General features: G+C 38.8%; 1 protein-coding gene across 1 annotated transcript; it reads right to left on the minus strand.

Annotated features, from left to right (window-relative positions):
- Nucleotides 1-120: 120 nt before the first annotated feature.
- On the minus strand, nucleotides 121-20,854 carry cpa6 (carboxypeptidase A6). Its single transcript, XM_037756418.1, has 11 exons — nucleotides 20,483-20,854; nucleotides 16,876-16,951; nucleotides 9,840-9,964; nucleotides 6,871-6,985; nucleotides 6,235-6,336; nucleotides 6,055-6,159; nucleotides 4,017-4,127; nucleotides 3,453-3,543; nucleotides 2,044-2,246; nucleotides 1,809-1,893; nucleotides 121-1,377 (listed from the first exon to the last, which is right to left on the minus strand). The coding sequence occupies exons 1-11, from the start codon at nucleotides 20,599-20,601 to the stop codon at nucleotides 1,163-1,165; spliced, it is 1,347 nt and encodes a 448-aa protein (XP_037612346.1). The 5' UTR covers nucleotides 20,602-20,854; the 3' UTR covers nucleotides 121-1,162.
- Between the last annotated feature and the right edge of the window lie 1,294 nt (nucleotides 20,855-22,148).

A 22,148-nucleotide genomic window follows, 5' to 3' on the forward strand; every position in this document is an offset into this window, starting at 1 on the left:
ATGCCTTGCGTGTCAGTTCTACCATTTCTGAATCCATAAATAAGAGCAAAGACTGGATATGAAGAGTGGAAAAGAAAAAGAGGAGGATGTTTGAAAAGAGAGAAAGCTTGATTTAAAGTGTTGTGCTTAACTGAGCTATCAAAGGTCAGTGAGTTTATTATATTGAAATTCATGCAACTAAAATAATGAATATTATCAACCATCCTTACCAACATGTGTACAAAACATGTACAAAACACAAATATGGCGTACAACTGTGACATTTGGCTGTTTTGAAATGAATAGCATGAAGATTAATGTGACAGCATGAACATTTACTGTGTTATATAACAACATTTATTCCTGTCAGATATTTATTAAAATCTCATATTAAGCACATAAGCTGTCAAAAGTAAACATTTCTGACTTTTGTCATTGATCCATACCTGAGTAATGACACAGTAAGCTGATGATATGACAGGTCATTCAATCCAAATTTCAGCCTGAACCAAATGAAAAAAACTAACAAAAGACATCTCAATTTAAACCCAAGATTGTCAGGTGATAGCATCATTTATGTACACCAACAATGTTGCAGTAATAAAGGCATTAATACATTAACATTAAGGTACTGGCACTTGGTAGGACTAATTTCAAAATAAAACCAGAATAAAAAATAACGATTATTAAAAACAGTTCATGTGAAATACATTTTCGGAAGACATTAGCTGTTTCTTTAAAAAAAAAAAAAAGTGCTGTTGTATCGTGACAAGTGCTCACATAACCACCATTCAGCTTATATCATGCAAAAGTCTGCATTATTCATATTTCTGTAAGAGGAGAGCAATATAGAATTTGAGGAAGGAGGAGAGGATTACATGCTACATCCCACTGCTCTCTGACAATGTATGTGGGATCTTATTGTGTGTAAACAGGCTGGTCATTCATAGGATTCATAGTTATTGGCACAAAAAAAACAAAAACGCCTCCATCAGTTCATATCTCAGCAGAAAAGGAAAATAAGGCGAACAACGTCAAACACAAGAAAAGCAAATTAGAATTCCTGCTTTGCTGGTCCTTTCTCAGCTCTTCTTCACCTGATAGTAATCTGGGAGGAATATGAAATCTCAGAGGAATATGAGGTGTGGAGATAAGTAACTGTGAAGGTGGAGCTCCGGGGACCTCATATATATGGAAATCTGCCCCTGTCTGTTTCACACTTCTTCAGCAGACCTGATGCAATGGCTTTCACTGCCCTCATAGTCTCCGTGCAGGTCGGGCTGATCAGGGACTCGGGCAGCAGGAAGCCGTAATATCCCGTGTCCCTCAACTCAAAGGCGAACGCGTACGGGATCCCATTCCTGTAAGCCCAGTCTATAGAGCTGCCTGAGCTCACATCTGTGGAAACAGAATAAGAAAAGCTTATTTTGTTATCAGAAATGTGGTGAACTTTCACTTAAGTAACATTTTCAATGCAAGACTTTTACTTATAAGTGCTACTTTTACTTAACTGAATGATTTGAATATTTCTTCCACTACTGCTGACAACAAATTGATTCAATTTTCAGGTGAAAGCATTTCATTATTACAGATGTTAAATCTACATCTTTGCATTTTGCTTCTCTCAAGGGGTACGTTCAGCACACGCTGAGTGCAACACTAAATTGACTGTGTATTTATAGAAAACTGGCACTTCTCCCTGCTTCATAACATGAATGAGGATCTATTTTATTTGTCGGCAAATGAAAGAAACAGGTTGGAAGGAAAACAACAGGTACTGCATGACAAATAAAACTAAAATTGGATGATACAGTGAAGAGAGTACTCACACAGGGTTGTGGAGGCAGGGCCGTATCTATACCTCACTCCATAGGCAGAGTACAGGGCTGTCACTGCATTATGAGCGGCTGACTCCTGGACAGTGAAAGCAGAAGGCCAGTTCATTAGTGATCCTATATATGTCTGCACAGCAGGATTTATGTAATATCAAGGCACCACTGGAAGCTGGTGGATGAGAATAGACTTGTTGATTATTAGTTTATTATCAAGCAATGGATGTCTTACCACGCAGTTGAAGTTGGGGATAGTGGCGTACTTGTAGGAGTAGGGGTAAAGCAGCATTTGGGCGTAGGCGTGGATGGATATATACGCTTTGACGCGCTTCTTGTGTTTGCGCAAGAACTTGGCGACGGCCTTGACTTCGGGTTCAGACTCGGGGAAGGGACCGCAGTAGGTGTCGTCGCAGGGATGAGAGGAGGCGCCTTCCTCTGGGAAAGAAAGGAGGAAAAAAAACCATTCTGTTAATCACACTAGAATGCATTAAAGGGACAGTGTGTAGGATTTAGTGGCATCTTGTGGTGAGGTTGCAGATTGCAACCAACTGAGTACCCCTTCGGAGAACTTCAGGAACCAAGTATTTGGTTTGTCCGTTCTGGGCTACTGTAGAAATATGGTGGAGCAACATGGCGGACTCCGTGAAGAGGACCCGCTCCCTATGTAGATACAAAGGACTCATTCTAAGCTAACAAAAAACACAGCGAGTTTCAGGTGATTATACACTAATGAAAACATAGTTATTATTATATTATATTACATTTCTGCTAATAGATCCCACTAAATCCTACACACTAGACCTTTAAGGGTTTTATTTGGGTGCGCAAATCATAATTTCCTTCAGATTTTCAGACTAAATATAAAAGAAGTATATACATTCTTTATATTCAGTGACTAAGAAGGCAGGGTAAAGAGATGGAAAAGTGATATTGTGGAGGAAAACTAATGCAGACCCAGATTGAAATCACCAAAGTCACAATATAATGCCAAGGATAACAGTACCAAACATTATAGTAGACATTGATGTTTGCATATGAAAGTCCCCCGGAAATAAGTGAGGAGCAATGTGGTGGTCAATATTGGAAATAATTATGGAGATCAGTCAGGCAACTCTCTTGTTATTCCATTACTGAAGTATAAACTGAGGTCTTTTCAATGTAATCATGTTAAATTTCCACCTTGTGAATTCTCAAGCACTCATATACTGCATAAACATTTCACTGAGTTACCTTTAAGAAAAGCTTTTAAATGACGTAGCCAAATAACCAATTTGTGAGCAAATATCCCTTTGAGAGGGAAAAAATTGGTTCCTAGATTGCTCTCTGTTTCTCAACTCCCATCACATCTCTGTATGTTAAACATCTCTGATATGATGTTGTCAGGGCCCTCCTGGATTGATGATGATGATGATTCAGCAGAACCCACCCCGTCCCACCTCCAACCCAGAGATTAAATGACATCAAACACAGACTGTTGTCACCACACAAATATTTTAACCACAGCTTACACTGATTAATAGTCAGAAGAAACTACATCAGCAACAGACTACAAGGAGTGCTTTGCCAAGTCGCAGAGTGTCTTTGTGTCTCTGTATGCGTGAGAGAGATTCAGTTGATTTTCCTCAGTGCTCTTGAACTCACCACACCATTTCACTTTCCAGTTTCTGTTAGCGTCCACTCCTCTGCAGTGGAACTTGTGATTTTTGGACCTTGTTTTCCTCCAGAACCGATCCTATACAGGGAAAACAAAGTCACTGTGTGGGTCCGCTGACTGACTGTCAGACTCATCAAACAAATAGAGCTTCCTGCCATCTCCAAAATAATCCATCTGTCACTCATTCAGCTCTAGTTGGTCTAACAGATATGTAGACAGTAGCTGAAGGGGCCTTTTCACTGAAGTATACATAGATACTTATACAGAGATAAGGGCTGCATAATCACAAAAAACACATTGTTATCTCTCAGCTTCAATTACTGTATAAATTCTAATCCACTTGGACACAAAATATTCAGCATACTGCCTTGAAAATATTCAAAATCTGTGGGCAGGAGTGATCTATTACCAGTTATTATTCTGAATACATGCACCTGAATAACATTAAGGTGTTTCTGCATTCTGCAAAGTATCAGAATACTTTAGAAAAAAGTCATCAACAGCAAGATTTAGTCTGTTTTGTATTGTGTATGTAGAAAGACCCGCAGTACTTTGGTCCAGCTGAAATGATATCCATCCACGTTGAAGACGGGCATGATGTAGAAGTTGAGCTGGTTGAGCAGTCGTCTCATCGCAGAGTCATGCTGGTATGAGTTGATGGCCTTGAATTATAATATAAAAACAGTATAATTATAGAGCACAGATCTAGATTGTGATCTAATCCTATAATTGCATTACTACAGTGTGCCTGTGGTTCCAAACGTTTTCCCTCATTGAGAAAACTGACGACCCCTGACTGAGTGACATATTATATGGATCTTTCATATTATATTCAATGCATAACAATGACAGAACAGAACAACTGATAAACTGTACAATTAACCCAAACAGTGATCGCAATAAATGCAGAAGATTTATCTAAAACGAGCGATTTGGATGACTTTTTACTTTTTGATTATTTCCTGTGAATATTGCATCAGAGATGAGTTTTCCTGTTATTTTTAGGGACTTTTAATACAATTCTCTGTATTGTGTATTGTGTATTTTTATATATTTTTTTTTACAAATTCAGTGTTTCCTTCTCTTTGACACTTGGCCATTGTTCTATTAGCTCTTTGGTTGTTTTAACTACGTACTTTTCTAATGCAGGATGAGGTTGTTCAGCTTGTGTTCAGGTCTTCACTGTCCCCTTATCCTGTGAGATTTGTTTAAAGTTTATATTTCAAATAATAATCCCAACTTTAAAAATAACAATTTAATTTAGTTTTCTTCACAGAAATAAATGAAATGCTGAGATATAGGCCAACTGTATATATATCTAAAAAAAAAATTGTCTTACACCCCTTAAAATGAAGAAGGTCTTGCGACCCCCCCGTGAAGCTTTGGAGTCGGGATCCCCAGGTTGGGAACCAGTGCAGTATTATGTTTTCATTATTTTGTAACCTTATGCATGATTGCTATCACCGTTCTTTAAATGCACAACTACAGTAGGTTAATACTCAGACTGTAGATGGGGATTGGGGCACTGGGTTAATACCTGCTCTTTAATCAGACTCAGGCCAAGGTTAATATCCTTTAAGCCTTAAACAAAGATGGCACCCTGACCTCCAGTGGCCAACCTTAGTTACTACATGACAGCAGATTCACATTTTAGGACACACACATATATCTGAGCCAAGTGAAGCATCTTTGACTATTTTCCTGAGTCAAACATTTTCCTTTGTTCTTTTTATTTCTTCCTGTCTTCAGTCTGTTTCTTATTTCCTGCTGCTGCTGCTATTTGTTTTTTCCCTCCCTTATTCACTCACTTCCTTCTCCTACTTTATCCTTCTTTGAAGAATTCCCAACTGAACTTATAAGTCCATGTAATAGCCTCAGGTGAATTAGTCAAGCATTTTTAGTTTAAACCGTCATATTTGAGGCCATTTCAAGAAGTGTCTGCAAACACAGTGAGTGTGGAGCACAACAAGACATTGTTTTGTAAATGGCACGTTCCAGTAAACCTTAGTCAAGGTCAGCTGTTGAATGTGCATGTGCTACTTTATAGTGGCAAAGTTCAGCTCATTTTTTGAAATATTTCGTAGCATTTGTTTCAGCCTTTTTTCAAGTACCTGTCAGTTGAGATCTATCATGCAAGAAATCCCTTAAAAAAAAGCCTGTGACTCAGCGCCCTGCTTCGATATTCATTGACTTTTCCTTTAATTAATCTCAACGCTCTGGCACTGCATAGCTAATCCCACTCATCTGGCATCTAAGCAGTATAAAACCAGCCATTAAAGGGGTCCTTGCCGTTAATGTCTGGGTCTGGTCTGGTACCGTCCTCACTTCAGAGGGTTGTGACTAAGACGTTTTAAGGGTGTGACGGAACTTGTGTGCACGTCTGGGTTGTGTTCAACATCTGAACAATAAAGGATATTCTTCAGCATTTGCATAACTACGCGTGACGAATGAACAGATGTTCACGTTTTGTCAAGGACACAAGAGACCGAACATCACAGGCTGCTCGCTACAGGCTATCATTTAGATATGAGACACTGTTGAAACATGTTGAAACAGTGTTTTAATATTTAAATTTGCAGACAAGAGTACCTCTTTGACAAACCACTGGCAGAAAGCAGGTCCTATCCACTCCCTGGCGTGGACGCCACAGTCGATCCACACAGATTTCTTCTGATGACGACTTCTCTTTCCTATCTGACAGGAGACAAGCACTGTCAGTTTTAGACTAGCACCAGTGTGCATGTGTGTGTCTCATGCTTTCTCTCCTACCTGAAGCACATAAAGCGGCCTTCCCTCGTACGACTTCCCGATGGAGAACATGTCAACCAGGTTGGATTGGGTTCTGTTCATCTCAAACATCCAGCTCTGGATCTTAAGGACAGAAAATAATGTAGAGTCGTGAATGTCATTCAAGGGTTTGTTTACAAAGGTTTAATGTGCATTACACTTTTCAGATTCAGAATCAAAAGTCATTTCAAAGCTGGAGTGAAAACCACCTTGTGTCTGTCTGCATAATGTGTCTGCACACACACAGATGCATGCATGTGTAGGTGTGTATTTTACAGCGAAGGAGAGGATCAGAGCTCAGAAAGATCCATGTAGACTCTCAGGATCTGTGTGTGGCATTCGTGCTGCTTCTTCACAGGGCCTGACAGAATCGTGAACCAGGAGCCTGATCGACCTGGGAAAAAAACTCTACGGCTGTGAAGTGTCTGAAGTAGAGTGTCTCTGTGTGTGAGAGAGCACAGAGAGGCTGTGGGAGAGAGACCTGTGGGATGGGGTAATTGGGAGTTTGAGAGCACCTCAGAGAGGATGTTTGTTTACTCTGTGAGTGTGAATTAGATCAGAGAGCAGAGGAGAGAGTTAGAGATAGGCAGGCAGGTAGACGGCGGGCTTCACATCTACCTCTTCCAGAGAGTGGTAAACCTCGTAGTCGTACTGAGACTCTGACCTCCGCTTGCGAGAGGAGCGATATCCCGTCTGCTTTTCAATTTCCTTCTGCAGATTGGAGATAAACACCCTGTGGATGGAAGACAGGGAGTTAGAAAGACACATGATGGACAACTAACAAATAACATTAAAACACATGAGTACAGCCATTGACTGGTGTTCCCGAGAGAATATTGTTTTAAATATTTCTGCTTTTATACATAATTAGTACCGCTTTCTTTTGGATTGCCTGTTTGGGTTGCTGCTGTTTATCTCTCTTTTTAAGTGAGTGAGTGATTGAGCCAAAAAGAAAGAGTCTGATGTCATATTAAGCCTTCTGGCCTGAAGTTGCCATATAATTAAGTGTTAGTTCATCATTAAAAATGGGTGCTTCCACTATAATAATCCAGCAAGTCTGTAGTTAATTTATTTATTCATGACTATTCAAGTAGACCAACAACTGTAAACAAGAGTAATATTAAAGCTTATATAAATATGTGCACATTATAAAAGGCATATTTAGTCAAAGAGCTGGATAAAAAGACAAATTTGCGGTAGAAGAGGATACAAACTAGCCAAAAGAAATATGTAACTAGGGCTGCAACTATACGATTATTTTCATTATCGACTGATCTGTAAAAATTTTTTTTTGATTAATCACTGGTCAATTAAAATAATTTATTATTTTTTTTAAAACAGAAAAAATACCCATCATAACTAAAAAATGTCTTTTTTTAGTTCAACCAAAAGTCCAAAACCCGAAGATAGTCAGTTTACAACGATATATATGGCAGGAAAAGCAGCAAATCTTCACATCTGAAAAGCTGGAAGCGGGAATGTTTGGCATTTTTTCACTACTTTTGCTTTAAAAATGGCCTAAACGATTAATTATCAAAATAGTGGCTGATTATTTTCCATTTGATCAGTCTAATCGATTAATCGACTAATCGGTAAGTGTAACCCACTCAAAATTGCCTATAATAAGGGTGAGTTTATTTCCAGTTTCCCCGTCTGCAATACCTATTTTTGGCCACTAGACTGGCATTAATTTGGATTTCTGAGTGATATTAGTTCCAGATCTGGTAATATTTTAATTTAATCGATTGTTGCCCTGTTTATGCAGGTTGTTTCCTGGTGATTTGTAAACAAATCACTGATGGACATGGCACAGCGGGTGTCTCACCAGTCAAGAGGACTGATTCCCTCCACAATCTTCATCACATGGTACAGATTAGCACTGTGATCGCACCACACTCCAATTAAAGGAGAAAAAACACACTTCCCTGTTTTTATTTGATTTGGTTAGTTATTTTCTCAGAGCTCTGAATTGTTTATTTTTCTCCTCAACCTGAGTGGGTTGAAGCGGCGAAGAAAAGACACAGAGTTTTCCAACTTAAAGGATAGCATAAGGGGAAAAGATCTGTACAACGTTTAGTGTTACTTTTAAATAAATGTCGGCTATATGTTTAAGTAATCTGAGCAGGTGTTCTGGTGTTTTCATTCCTCTACGCCTCCTTGAAAAGTACCAAGGTTAAGCGCTTGTGCATATATCATTTCATATTATGCTAAGGAAGTGCTTACATAACAAAATAATCTAAACTCTAAAATCCACTTACTAGCTTTCTCAGCTTTCATCTCATGGTCTTCAGTCATAGAATAGTAGCACGTAGGTCACAAGCTGGCAACCTAAATGTTGTTACTGCTCCTATGAATAACTATTTCTCAGCTATAAAGTATTGATCAATGACTTAATGGTCATTAATAAAGACTTTTTAGTTACAATTTACAAACCCTTTACAAAAAGATTGGTTTCTTAAAGTGTGGCACCCATATAGCTACTGTAAAACATGAAATAGCATGTAAAATTACTGCAGATTTAATAATTTGTTACAGTAGGTCCCTGTTTGACTGTAGTGTTAATGCATTGTAAGTGAATATGTGTGATAGGTGTCGAGGGCTCGTATGAAGTGGTGGATCAGGGGTCCTGAATGTATCGTTGACTCATTCCTAACACAGATTATGCAACTGCTCTCGTCAACCCTCTTCTTTTCCAACATCCAAACTAGTTTTCTATATCAGCATCTCGCCCTGTTTGGTAGCACAGATGACACTAGTTATAACACTGCTGTCTCTCAGTAAATTAAATGTGTTGTAGATGAGCCAAAACCATAATCATCACCATCAATTATCGGTCCATAGACTGTTCTCGTGTCTGATCAGACTCTATGCCTCCTCACTTCCCACTCCAGCCTAAAACAGACGATGTGATCTGTTTTCATGGCAGCTATGTGGGCAGCCAGACTCTCCTAAAATACTCTTCCTCGTGAGGTCCTTATATGTACACTTCCATCCATAACTACTTCAATAACACTAAGAAAGATGGCTTATTTTCCCAAGAGAAAAATTAGATCTTTGACGTCTCACTCCCTCAAAACCAAACCGCTTTACCAAAAACTGTCCCCCGCAGTGTAAACCATTTTCCTCAGTCAATCAACACAGAGCTGCAAAAAACAGCTCATCCTCAGATCTGCAATTCCTCCCTTAGGACAGAGATGACAATGGGATTCTTTCTAGCTGCGGCGGCTTTGATAAAACTCCATCATTTCAACGTTAATTTTGATGAGGGATGGAGCGGGGAGATGAAAGGGCTGCTTTTCGGAGCAGATTGGGAGAGGAGCTCTGATGTAGGCCTACTGTGTTTGTGTGTGTCCCAGCTTTGAGGAAGCTTTTTTGCATACAATGTATGGCCGACTCTGCATGTGCAAATCAAATATTCTGGCTGGGGAAGACTGGGTAATTGCAACGCCCTTCGGATAACAGATGTATCTTTGGCGTGTAGACACTCAGCTAACAAGATTACCAAATGTGTGAGAGTACGCAAGCCAGCATGCATGTGTACTGCCGTATGTCTCTGTATTCATCGCTGGTGGTCTTTCCAGTCTTACCGATAATCAATACGTTCCCGCTTTAAGCGTGCATGTAAACCCAGCGTGTCATTGCGTTTTACATGGACATCCACGGTGGCGTTTTGACAGATTAGAGTCGCACTGTTGGGCTGCCAGAAGTCCACCTAAAGGAACAGGACAAATATATTAGATCAGGGGTTACAGAGATACACACACCCAGCAGGATTTCATAATGAGGTGTAGGAGTAGGTGGTCATTTTAAGTTGCAATATCAGTATATATTGTGATATAATATCAGGAAAAACAATTGAAAAACTGTAAATGGACAAAAATAATCAAACAGGAATGTCTGTTGTGGGTTAATTCAGCAAATGAAATACCAGACATATAAAAATAATTCATAAAAATCATATACAAATCAAATAATGATCCAAACAGTATCCTCGCTCATTGATTTTCAACTTTGTCCACTAATGCACCAAGAGATATTAAAGGAATTGCTACCATGGTGTAAACAGTACGGCAAATTTATATTGTCTCATGGTACATTGTATAGTTTTATATCACTCAATGAGAGGGTTTTGATTGATTTATTGTATTATTTATTGTTGAGTTAGGATGTAAGATTCTGCCTATAGCCACATGGACTCAGTCGTGATGTGCCAATTAGGGCTGCAACTAATGATTATTTTCATTGTCGATTAATCTGTTGATTATTTTCTAGATTAATTGATTAGTTCTTTGGTCTATAAAATGTCAGAAAATGGTGAAAAATGTCGATCAGTGTTTCCCAAAATCGTTGCAGCTCGAGTACCAATCCAACTTTTTCTCTAACAATACCAACTCTGACAAATCAAATCAGGGTTTCTGCCAAAACCGAACACCAATCCAATAGCACGGCTCTCTTTTTCCCCAATTTAAAAAAATACAGTGTGTATACCACACTGGAAGCAAAGAATCATTTTTATGTGAGGTAACATAAGGCGAGGGATTACTGTGGCACTAAAAACTGAGTCTGTCGCCTGCAGCTGTGACTGGATACATTTAAATGATTGTGGAAACACTGAATAATGACAAGAATCTATATTTAATGTGGATCTGTTGTGTTTTGGTAGATGCCTGATCTACTTAACAAGGTATTGGCACAGATACCGATCCGGCTAAAAAACTAAACTAAAGTTAAGGGTTAAAGAGCATATGTTTCAGAAAAAGAATTGACCTGAAGAAAGACCTTATTATCTCATCTGCTGGGTGTTTAACATAGCACCAAACATTTGGTGGTGATGACCAAATTGTTTTGTTAAGACCTGGACAGTTTAACATTCCTCTAGTCTCTACCTTCGAGCGATGGACTAAATCGGGGGCATGTTGATGACTCTGCGGCGTTAATGGGGCAAAACCCCCTCCGATGTGTCCCATTAACAACCTGCAGTGAATGACTCTCCCTCTGCTTTCCTGACCCCATATTAGCAACAAAAATCCTGTCTTTCAGCGCCTGTTATCAGGCCGTGATAGTCGGGTCTGTTAGCTTTAGCTGAAACAGCTAGCCAGCCGTATAAACACAGACATCATGTGGTAACTGATAAAATAACAGAGAGAGCTGACCTACGAATGAAACACACAGTAGTAGAAAACGCTGTATATTCAGTGTTTCTGCAGATATGTGTGAACGTCCTCAGCTGGCTTTCATTTGCACATGGGGGCAGAGACATGCAGACTGGCACACATGCTTGTTAATGTGTCAATTGGTTTAATGGTTTACAGAATGCATACCAGATTAATTCAACTTAGTTTCGAGCCAGAGGGGTAGAAAATCCTCAACTGGAATGTTTGGTGCCCTGGAGTAGAAACCGCTCTCTACTGCTGCTCTTTTTATGGCGTTTCCAAATGGTTAAGTACCCCAAATGTTTCAGCTCAACTGTTACCCAAACAAACCCAAAACACACACGCCTAAAAGGCACTTAAATATCCCCAATCAGATAACGCAACTCCTCACAAACAACACCCTCGCTTTACAATTTTATAGCTGTATTTATGAGCCCTTACGATGCATTCTTTGTCTGCTTTATACATCTTTTGTCTTAATGTGATTCTTCTTCTTCTTTTTTTATGTGCGTCTGTGTATACAAGGGAGCTATAAATTCAATGTGTGTTGTTTTGGTTGCTATAACACAGACACGTGCAGAACTAGAAAGAAAAAGTTTTATTTCAATAAAAGAGCAGGCTGTCCTTGAGGCAGATGCGGTGAGTCAAGTAAAAGAAAACAAGTCATCAAAAGTAAAAGTTTGTTTTTGTGAATATGTATCATAACCAAAAGACCAGCTGTTTGACATGCTTCACAGCTTGATATTGGATGCTCTAAGGAATAAAAAAAAAAATTAATACTTCCACATTTTGGGAAATATGTTAATTCACTTTCTTGCTGAGAGTTAGATGGGAAGATCAATATCACTTTCATGTGTGTACAGTGAATATGAAGCTACAGCCGGTTATCTTAGCTTAGCATAAAGACTGGAAACTCTGTCCAAAGCTCACAAAATCCACCTACCAGCTCCTCTAAAGCTCACTAATTAACACTTCATATCTTGTTTGTTTAATCTGTTTATGTGCCGGATTATTTCTTGCCCAAGCGTAGTGACTTCCTGAAGTTCAGTTCGTCATCATGAGGTTGCCGTGGCAGCGGAGACCAAAGGAAGTTAATTCCCCTTGTTTCCAGTCCTAAAGCTAACTGCTGGATCCAGCTTCATATTTATTGTATTTATCTAACTCTAGAGAGAAAGTACTTGTATTTTCTAAAATGTCAAACAACAATCTGTTTCCCCTCAACAGCAGGAAAATGAGGATGCTCCATAAACAGTAAATAATTAAATAATTTTTAGTAAGCGATGACAGCAGCCACAGTGATTGATGATATGTGCATCTGTTTAACAGATTTAATCTCTGGAACATCTCAAACAAAACTTCTGCGATTCAGAAAAGAGACTCATTCTGTGTCATCGTTCCTCTCAAACGACATGGAGCCACCGGAGATTTCTATTTTAGAGCTGCAACGATTAATTGATTAGTTGTCAACTTTTAAATTAATCGTCAACTATTTTGATAATCGCTTTGAGTAATTTTTGAAGAAGAAAACTCTAACTTCTCTGATTCCAGCTTCTTAAATGTGAATATTTTCTGGTTTCTTTACTCCTCTATGACAGTAAACTGAACATCTTTGAGTTGTGGACAAAACAAGACATTTGAGGACGTCATCTTGGGCTTTGGGAAACACTGATCCACATTTCTTCAACATTTTCTGACATTTTATAGACCAAACAACTAATCGATTAATTGAGAAAATAATCGACAATGAAAATAATCATTAGTTGCAGCCCTATTCTATTCATTTCAGTTTAGTCTCTGAAACATTTAGCTGATTAATCGATCCGTTGACCAACAAAATCTGCAACTATTATTTTGATAATTCCTTAGGTTTTAGGAAATTATATATCAAATTAAATTATAGATCAAATGATTAATTGACAGAATACTCAGATTAATTGATAATGATTATACAGTATTATAGTAATACTTTTGTAACAGTCTATATCTGATGGGAAGGTGTACAAATAGCACAACATTACAAGGACATTCCATGTGACATGATGGCGCATTTTAGGCTTTTCGCGTGTCATTTGTACGCCACGCAACAAAACGGTCCACAGTTAGGTTTAGGCAACAAAACCACTTAGTTAGTAAACTAATTACGTAATTAACTAAAGACGTATGGAAACAACGTAACATAAGTACGGAAAACACATGACAAACGTCACTAACGTAACTTACAAAACAAAACACCGGTTTCCTGGTTAAAGGTTGTGTGTTTGTTGGACCCAACCACCTCTCCACCCGCCCATCATAAGCATCTTTTCTCGCATATTTACGCGGATACGTTTAAATTGCTGCCAAAAGCAAGAAAGGTGTTCTTTTTGCGCATTATGCCTTGCAGGTACTGTACAGTCATAAACATGTTCTCCAGGAGCTGAAGTGAAGTAATTATTAACTTTTTGTTGTAGAAATATCTTATCTTTACAATGCATATCTTTCGTGAAGGTATTTGCTCTACTGATTGCATTCAGGAGCTGTTGTGTTTCTTCTCCAGGCTGCCCAGAGTTCACCTATCCGGTTTACTTAAACTTGTTTTACCTATTAATGCAGACAGATTCTGTAAATCAGACTCTGTTCAATCATGCTATCTACCATTTAGGTTGCTTCAGTTTATCCTAAACTGTTGTTGATGCTTCTAGAAACATGGATTCTTGTGTACCAGAAGATTTTTTTTAGGAATGACCAACTCACCACCAGGTGTTTGGAAAAAGCCAAGGTAAAATCAGATATAGGTTCCATGTAATGTCAATCAGGGCAAAAAAAGGGCAGTGGTGGCCTGAAGGTTAGAGGATCGAGCTTGTGACCGGAAGGTCGTTCAATCCCCGAGACCAGCAGGATAAATCGGTAATCTTGGATAATTACTCAAAGAAAAGTGTTATTTTGTTGATGATGGATTTGATTCTTGACTGTTTTGCATTCTGTGGTGTCCAGTAGTTGTTTATTCTTTGACCTCATGGCTAGCCTGAGGCTGAAAAGTTTGACTTTGGCACTGGAGGCATGGCAGTGTGGCTAAGCTACTGAAAACACAGCTGTCCAAACAGCGGCTGCGACTGCCTCGGCTGGCCTTGGAGCGTCGTGTCCGCTGCCCTTACATACATAAAACTTCGGCCAGGTCCTGACCGGCACCCTGGCTCTCTCCTAGTGTCCCTCACCACAAATCATAAACATTTACTGAATCCTCTCTTTTGTCCCCTTCTGTTCTTCCCCCGCTTATTGGTTCTGGACCACTAAACAAAAGTCTGACCTGAACCCCAACAGATGCTTTTCATAACTCTTGGTAGACCCAAGTGGACCAAACCAAACTGGAGAAACGGACCACACTGCCACAGGGCTGCAGGCTGATTGAAATCTCTGCAGCAAAGATTCCCAAAGATCATATTTCATTTACTCAATTAGCTGTTCAATTCAACTTTTATTGAAACGGAGCAGTTATTTCAAGGAAATTGTTCTGAGCGTGAACTACATATAAACCAAACAAAACTCAGTAAAAATCTTTCACAAAGCTTTGCCTCTATTTTCCTATAATTAGTACCAGATTACATAGACCTTTCCAGGAAACTTCCTAGGAAATTATTAGGAAACATACACATAAAATAAAGTGTGAGATGGTAATAAAAGATAAAACAGTTGCAAGCTCTGAGAAAGCTCGTAATAGTTTTGAGATTGTAGTATTACCATTTTATTTCAACGTAAAAATCGAAATCCTGTTTCAAAGCCCTCTTCACGCCGCCTTGAATACATTCAGATGGAGAAACACTGAATTCTTCTAAAATGTAAAGACTAAAAATACTGGACTCAGATTACAAAATGTGAAAGTTTTTAACTGTAGAATAAAAATATTGGTGGACCTCCAAATTCTGAGAAAAAATATAGAGAACATCAGTGTCCTCAATGGAAGCTACGGCCCTTAATTGCCCGCCGTTTTATTATATAAAATATTACGTTAGGTTTTTAACACATTATGACTTATTATTGAAGGTAAATTAAAGGATTTATGGATAAAATCACTGAATCATTTATGTTTTTCAAATATTTCTTGATCAATTTTCAGTAACATTTTTCCAGAATCAGACACACATCAGGACTGATTTCCAAACATCGAATTGATTTATTGATTTAGACCAATAAATGACATAAAGCTGCCCTGTCTTGCTGCACCTGATTTGACTGTTATCGGGCCATTAAATAGGCGTTATCAGTCGCTATAAGCACCATAGATGTGGGTTATTAGGGGCCACGTTTTAACAAGGAAAACTAAATGAAGAGTTACGTTTTGAACACAAACGAATAGGCTTCTTTAGGTTTAGGAAACAAAATTACACCTTCTTTAGGTCTAGGCAACAAAAACACTTAATTTTAGGGGGGAAAAAAAATCATGTTTTTGCCTTATAATAACAGTTTCAAAAGCAAGGTCGCAGTTGTGTTCTTTAATACCTCCTTTTGGTGATCTACCATGTGAATAGATGACAAAACCTAATGTTGGGCGTAGAAGGCCCCTATTGACCCAAAGCTATGGTGCTTACAGCGACTGATAACGCCTATTTAATGGCTTGATAACAGTCTAATAAACCTTTATGCAATCCGATTTTTTGTTGTTGTTGTCTTTGATGTATTATTCATTGTTTATCACCGCAAAATGATCACCAGCATCACACCAATATTCACAAATATGCTTTAGTCTTTCATAAGTACAATTTCTCTAAATGCACTGTACATCTGCAGAGGGATAATAATACTGGAAACGCAGATTTTTAGTTAAATCAACTGTTCAATCAATTATTCAAAGGAGTTCTTTGACTATTTGCTGCACAAAAATGTCTATAATTGCATCATGCTTTTGTATGCTTTACAAACAATCTTTGCTGTGCATTTGTAAAGTAAAACAATGTGCATAAGGAAGGTCATCCATGCTCCTCCTGAGGGGTAAATTACTTCCAAATGAGCTTGGGAAAGAGGCGAGGCCTTTGTGCCCTCCAGGGTTTCCCCTTTAATTTCAGTATCATTGAAACACATGTTCATATAGTTTATAGTTGAAAGAGATCCAAACATTCAGATGTCATTATGAGGGAATCTTTTGTAGCCTATTTTATACCCCATCCATCTTCCTTGGGGTTCAGTATGTCGGTATTTCAGACAGGGAATATGTCCTGACTGTGACGGATGACCACGCTCGGCTGCTCGTTGTCACATCACCCCGCCTTTAACAGGAACGTCACGCCTCACTCTGTCTGTGACTGCTATTCAAGTGTCATAGAAAAGACCACTGGGGGACTACGGGCTGGTGTGAGCAGAATAATAACACATGACACTTTTAATATGGCATTATTTCAGAAAACACAACAATAAAAAGTCAAAACTAAATAGATTTTAAAGGGAAATTATTTAACATGGTGTTTGCATGTGTGTATATGAAAAAATATGTGCTAACCTTCACGTGTCCCAGAATTTTCTTGAGTGCTCCGACCTCCTCATCATTACTCGGGGTTATCCTGAAGACTTGATCACTGCAAAAACAACAGAGTTTTCCTAAGTGCCCCAAAGGGGGTTTTCTTTTTACGGCACTAAAATCCACTGTAACAGTTCTTGGATCCATTATCGCTAAGTGCACATCATTTCAAAAACATCTGGGCATCTGTGGAGTCGCAGGTAATGCTACCCGTCTTTGTGCTGATTGAAGGTGACACTTATAATAGCAGATGTTTGATGGTGAAATGGGTGGCTCCTCTTTTAGAGCCCTATAGATGACAGGGTCAAACCCCAGTCAAACAATCGGTGTGAGACATCATTAAAGGATTATATGTCATCGTTTCCAGCTCTGCAGGTAGCACCTGGATCAGTAGCAGCAGCAGCTGTTTCACATTTCCATACCGTAAATACATCAATCATATACTAATATGTGCTGTAGATAGATGTGGAAAACACCTTGTTAATGTGTGGTGTTTAGACACAGAAAATAAATCATTCATGAATACAATACTGTAATGTGAAGGCTGCACAAGGTGTTTGGTTGGTCAAAACTAGAGATACCATTGTTTTATCAGAATTCAAGGAGGAGATGAGGCCTTGAACTAAAGCTGCAGTGTAGTAGTGTAGCGTACTCCTCCCTCTTCTGTAGGAAGGGCAGCTGAGAACAATAATATCCATATCAAGTGCAATATTACCTTTCAATATCATCGCCGATATTACTCTCAATAAGATGCACAATATTACTTTTCTATTTTAGTTTACTTATTTTACTAAATGTTTAATTATTATACACTTTATATTTTTACTCTTGTTTTTAATCTTATGTTGTATTTACTTTTCTATTTTAGTTTTTAGCTTATTTTACTGAATTTATCTTACTTTTATTGTTATTTTATTAGGCATTGGTGTATTACTTCTTACACACTTTATATTTATTACTGTTGTTTTTATTCTTATGTTGCTGTAATTTACTTTTCTATTTTAGTTTACTTATTTTACAAAAAAGATTTGTTATTGAAAACATGAATGAAATGTGTTATAATTCAACATCAAAATCATTACACAGTAATATTATTCTTCACATGTTCGTCTTGGCAGATAACTGAAACAAACACTTAGAAGCTTGAGAGCCTTTCGAACTCAATCTGCAAACCACATTTCTTATTATTAAAACAAAAATCTTCTTTATCCTCATCATGAATCTCTTACGTAGTGTTGCTTTCACTCTCCAGATCACAGTTCCTGGTGGTTTGACCTTAAAGCCAACATGCTGCCAATAATTTATTACAGTCTCGTAATTACAGACTCTCTTGTGTCTGTTACCTGTCCGTCTGCTAGGTTGTATATGTGTCCACTTTCATGTCTCATGTTTTTTTAAACCTCTTTCTTCCTCTCTCATGTTTCGCTTATTTCAAAGAGTTCTTTTACAATGTGTCACGCAGGAAGTCGGGCCCCCCTAAACAAAGGTGGCGGTCGGCCACTCTGAGGTTGGAGGAACAAAAGGGGTGTCCGGGGTGTCCCACGTTGAGTGGCCGCCCCATTTCAGTGACCACAACACTGCCCGAAAACAGACCGTTTCCATGGCAATGGCGGTGATAGAAGATGGACTTCAAAGCGAATAGTGTTTGGAGGTAAGAATATTGTTTGGATGTGATAGAAATGTTGGGAAACTGACAGATTTCAAACTTCAAAAACAAGCTTGTAATATAATATATTCTCTCTGTCTGAAACATCAGAGAAATATGTGTTTACCACATCTTCAATCAATCCTCGCTGATGTAAGTTAGATATAGGACTTTTTTTTGTTTGTTTTCACCAGCGCATACAGCAACATGCACACACACAGCCCATGAGAAAGTAAAGTGGCACCCCAGAGCTCTACTGTGGTCCAAATTGAACCATTTCTTCATCTTGTAGTGATTCTGAAAGATGACAGATTGTTTTGGTTACAGCGTTGGCCTGGTAAAAGGCCTTTTGCTTTGAATCTCCCAGCTGCAGGGCTCTCTGAGCTAAAGCTGTCAGTCTGTTGAATCCCACAGCGGTACTCTCTCCGGGATGGAAGCAATTTGTTCTCAAACCAAGAGGTTGACTCTCAGCAGTACAATCATCATTTCTTCATGTTCAATAACTCTGTTACTGAATGATATGAATTATTTTGACAATGAAGGTCTTCTCTTTTTTAAGACTAAAGGCTCATTGTGAGGTTGGGGTGACTTTTGTGTCAAACCAGAGGTGGCGTGTGAGCAATACGAAACTGTTTGGACTATATCCAAAATATATGTTGTTTGAGACAGACGAGGAGGGGGTTTCCAGCAGCGGTGGTCTCCCTAAATTACATCAAGTGCTCTTTTTGAAAAACAGACCATAAATCCTAACATGTCCCAGTCATGCCCTCTACATGTTTACTGAAATCACTCTATGAGTCAAGCTCCAGGTAGACCCATTGGAGACCAGCTACTTTTGGGTCCAGGTGGGTGTGCCCCACATTCAGCCTCATTTACACAAGCAGACAGACTGATATGCCAGGAGGACTTTTTGACAAAAATGGCTGTTATGACAGATTTCTTCACTCTTGTGATTACAGAAACACGTGGCTATATAAAGAGAGCTGCTGATCTTACAGCTATATAATTTCTGAAATGAGCACTTTGAGCAGTTTGACAGTTGCTGCAAGCATCCCCAGTGTCATCATGTGCCTATCATGATGTGCAATCTGAATGCCTCTCTGCTGCACAACATAAACAAGATCCAAAATGCACATCAGACAACAAGATCAGTCTAAAAAGCATTATATTATGTCTCAAAACAGGAGATGATGAAGAAGATGGGTGAGCATAGAGACTGTCTTTGTTCATCCTGTCTACTCTTTAACATCAGATAAAGCCTGTGTCTTGGTGTATAGTGTAAGATACACTGTAAACACTTGCTGTTAATTTACAGCAGGATTTCAACAGTATTAACCTGTTATTGCTAAAACCAGTGCTTTACTTTTAATACAAAAGAAAACCTGTTAAATGACGCTCATAGGCCTATAATGCATTCTTAAAAAAACAGCACTTTACTGCTGATCAACTGTCTAAAGTATCATCAGTAACAGTTTCATGCAGTATTTTTTTAATTCTGGGACCTGATCTGCACATGTGAGGCTTGTACATTGTACATGATTGTAAAATCAGTGAATTAGCTTTATTGTTCTTCACTCACATGTTGTTCTGGTTTGCATTCTGTGCTTGTAGCTATAGACAGACATTTTTGGGAAAAGTGTCAACAAGTCTATTATAGCCTTTTTCCTAACAAGTGCCTTTAATTGTATTTAGTGTGACTATTCCTATGTCTGTAACCTGCTAAGTCTATTCATCTAGGCAGAAAATAATGTATAGTATACACAGACAGTATGATAATGTTAATTTTATAGTAACATAAAGGCAACTCTGCTGCCAGTGTTATTTTACTGGGAAATTCTTAACAGTGTAGTCTCTGCAGAAAACTTCAGACAGTGCAACCTTCCTGCAGAACAGAGAGGCTCAAGTGAGCCCCCATATAGAAAATGAATGGGGGTGTTTACTCACCCTGCGTAGCGGTTGTTGTACAGATACATGGCACCGGCAGGACATGGCACGTTACTGCAGATTATCACACAAGCCAGTAAAACGGAGGCGCCAAATGCGCTCCAATGGTCCAGTACCATCCTCAGCCAGCAGATCAAAAGACAGGCTACTACTTTGCAGGATGCAACTTATCAGAGAAGAAAATGTGAGTGAGTCTGTCCAGCAGCAGCAGCAGTCACTTCTCTGTGTCGGTGCTCTCTCCACTAGTTCTCCCTCTGACACAGAAGGTGCAAAAGGTGCTAAAATCTGCTCATCTGGCACCTCTTTTGAAGCTCTGGGGGGAATTGCAGAGTAGCAGCTCTTTTTAAAATGAGGAGGACCTGAGTCACGTGGCCGAAGTTGGTAACTGGATCCCTGATCTCTGGTGCGCACTGTGTGTGTGTGTGTGTGTGTGTGTGTGTGTGTGAGCTAAGGGGGAGATAATCTATACACCAAAATGTAATTTTTAAAATGTAAAATGACCAGCCTCTTTAGCATTTTAAGTGATGCGTAAAGTTTGTGTGGAGACATGAAGTGTATCAAGTAACTCATCTTTTATCACTCCAGAACAACAGGCTTTATTCTTCTAGTGTCCTTTGAAGAAGACATTCAGCTCTTTTCTTGTTTTGATAAGTGCACATCCAGACTCTCCCAAAGTAGCTGTCATCCGCACATTGGTAATGTATATATCTATGTCAGAAATTGACACTATATGGAATAGCAGGATGTCCCAATGAGCATCCTTTTATAGTGCGATCAAGTTGACCACCTTTTGGTGGAAATCAAACTTGACCAATAGGCTACCAAAGAAATGGATGAGAAGTGAAGCCAATGATGAAGTGCCTTAAACTTGCATTCTTTCTAACAGCCAGCAGGGGGCGACTCTGGTTGCAAAAAGAAGTCTGATTGTAAAGAAGTCTATAAGAAAATGACACTACTTCTCACTTGATTTATTACCTCAGTAAACATTGTAAACATGAGTTTATGGTCTCTTAGTGTATCAAGTAACTCATCTTTTATCACTCCAGAACAACAGGCTTATTCTTCTAGTGTCCTTTGAAGAAGACACTCAGCTCTTTTTCTTGTTTTGATAATTGTGCTGTGCTGTGATGTGATGGTCCATCTCCATAAATGATGCACATCCCAGACTCTCCCAAAGTAGCTGTCATCTGCACGTTGGCAATGTATATATCTGATGCATTTTTTGTCAGAAATTGACACTATATGGAATAGCAGGATGTCCCAATGAGCATCCTATTATAGTGCGATCATGTTGATCACCTTTTGGTGGAAATCAAATTTGACCAATAGGCTACCAAAGAAATGTATGAGAAGTGTAGCCAATGCTGAAGTGCCTTAAACTTGCATTCTTTCTAATAGCCAGCAGGGGGCGACTCCTCTGGTTGCAAGAAGAAGTCTGATTGTATAGAAGTCTATGAGAAAATGACACTACTTCTCACTTATTTATTACCTCAGTAAACATTGTAAACATGAGTTTATGGTCTCAATCGCTAGTTTCAAGTTTTCTTCAATACAGCATGATGTTCATTTAGTAAATTATGGTCCCATTTAGAGTCAAATAGACCATAAAGCAGGGTATGCTTTAGGACGTGACTACCTTGTGACTGACAGGCTGTTACCACGGCGT

Source organism: Sebastes umbrosus, chromosome 21 (genome assembly GCF_015220745.1).
Source record: "Sebastes umbrosus isolate fSebUmb1 chromosome 21, fSebUmb1.pri, whole genome shotgun sequence".
Classification (NCBI taxonomy): domain Eukaryota; kingdom Metazoa; phylum Chordata; class Actinopteri; order Perciformes; family Sebastidae; genus Sebastes; species Sebastes umbrosus.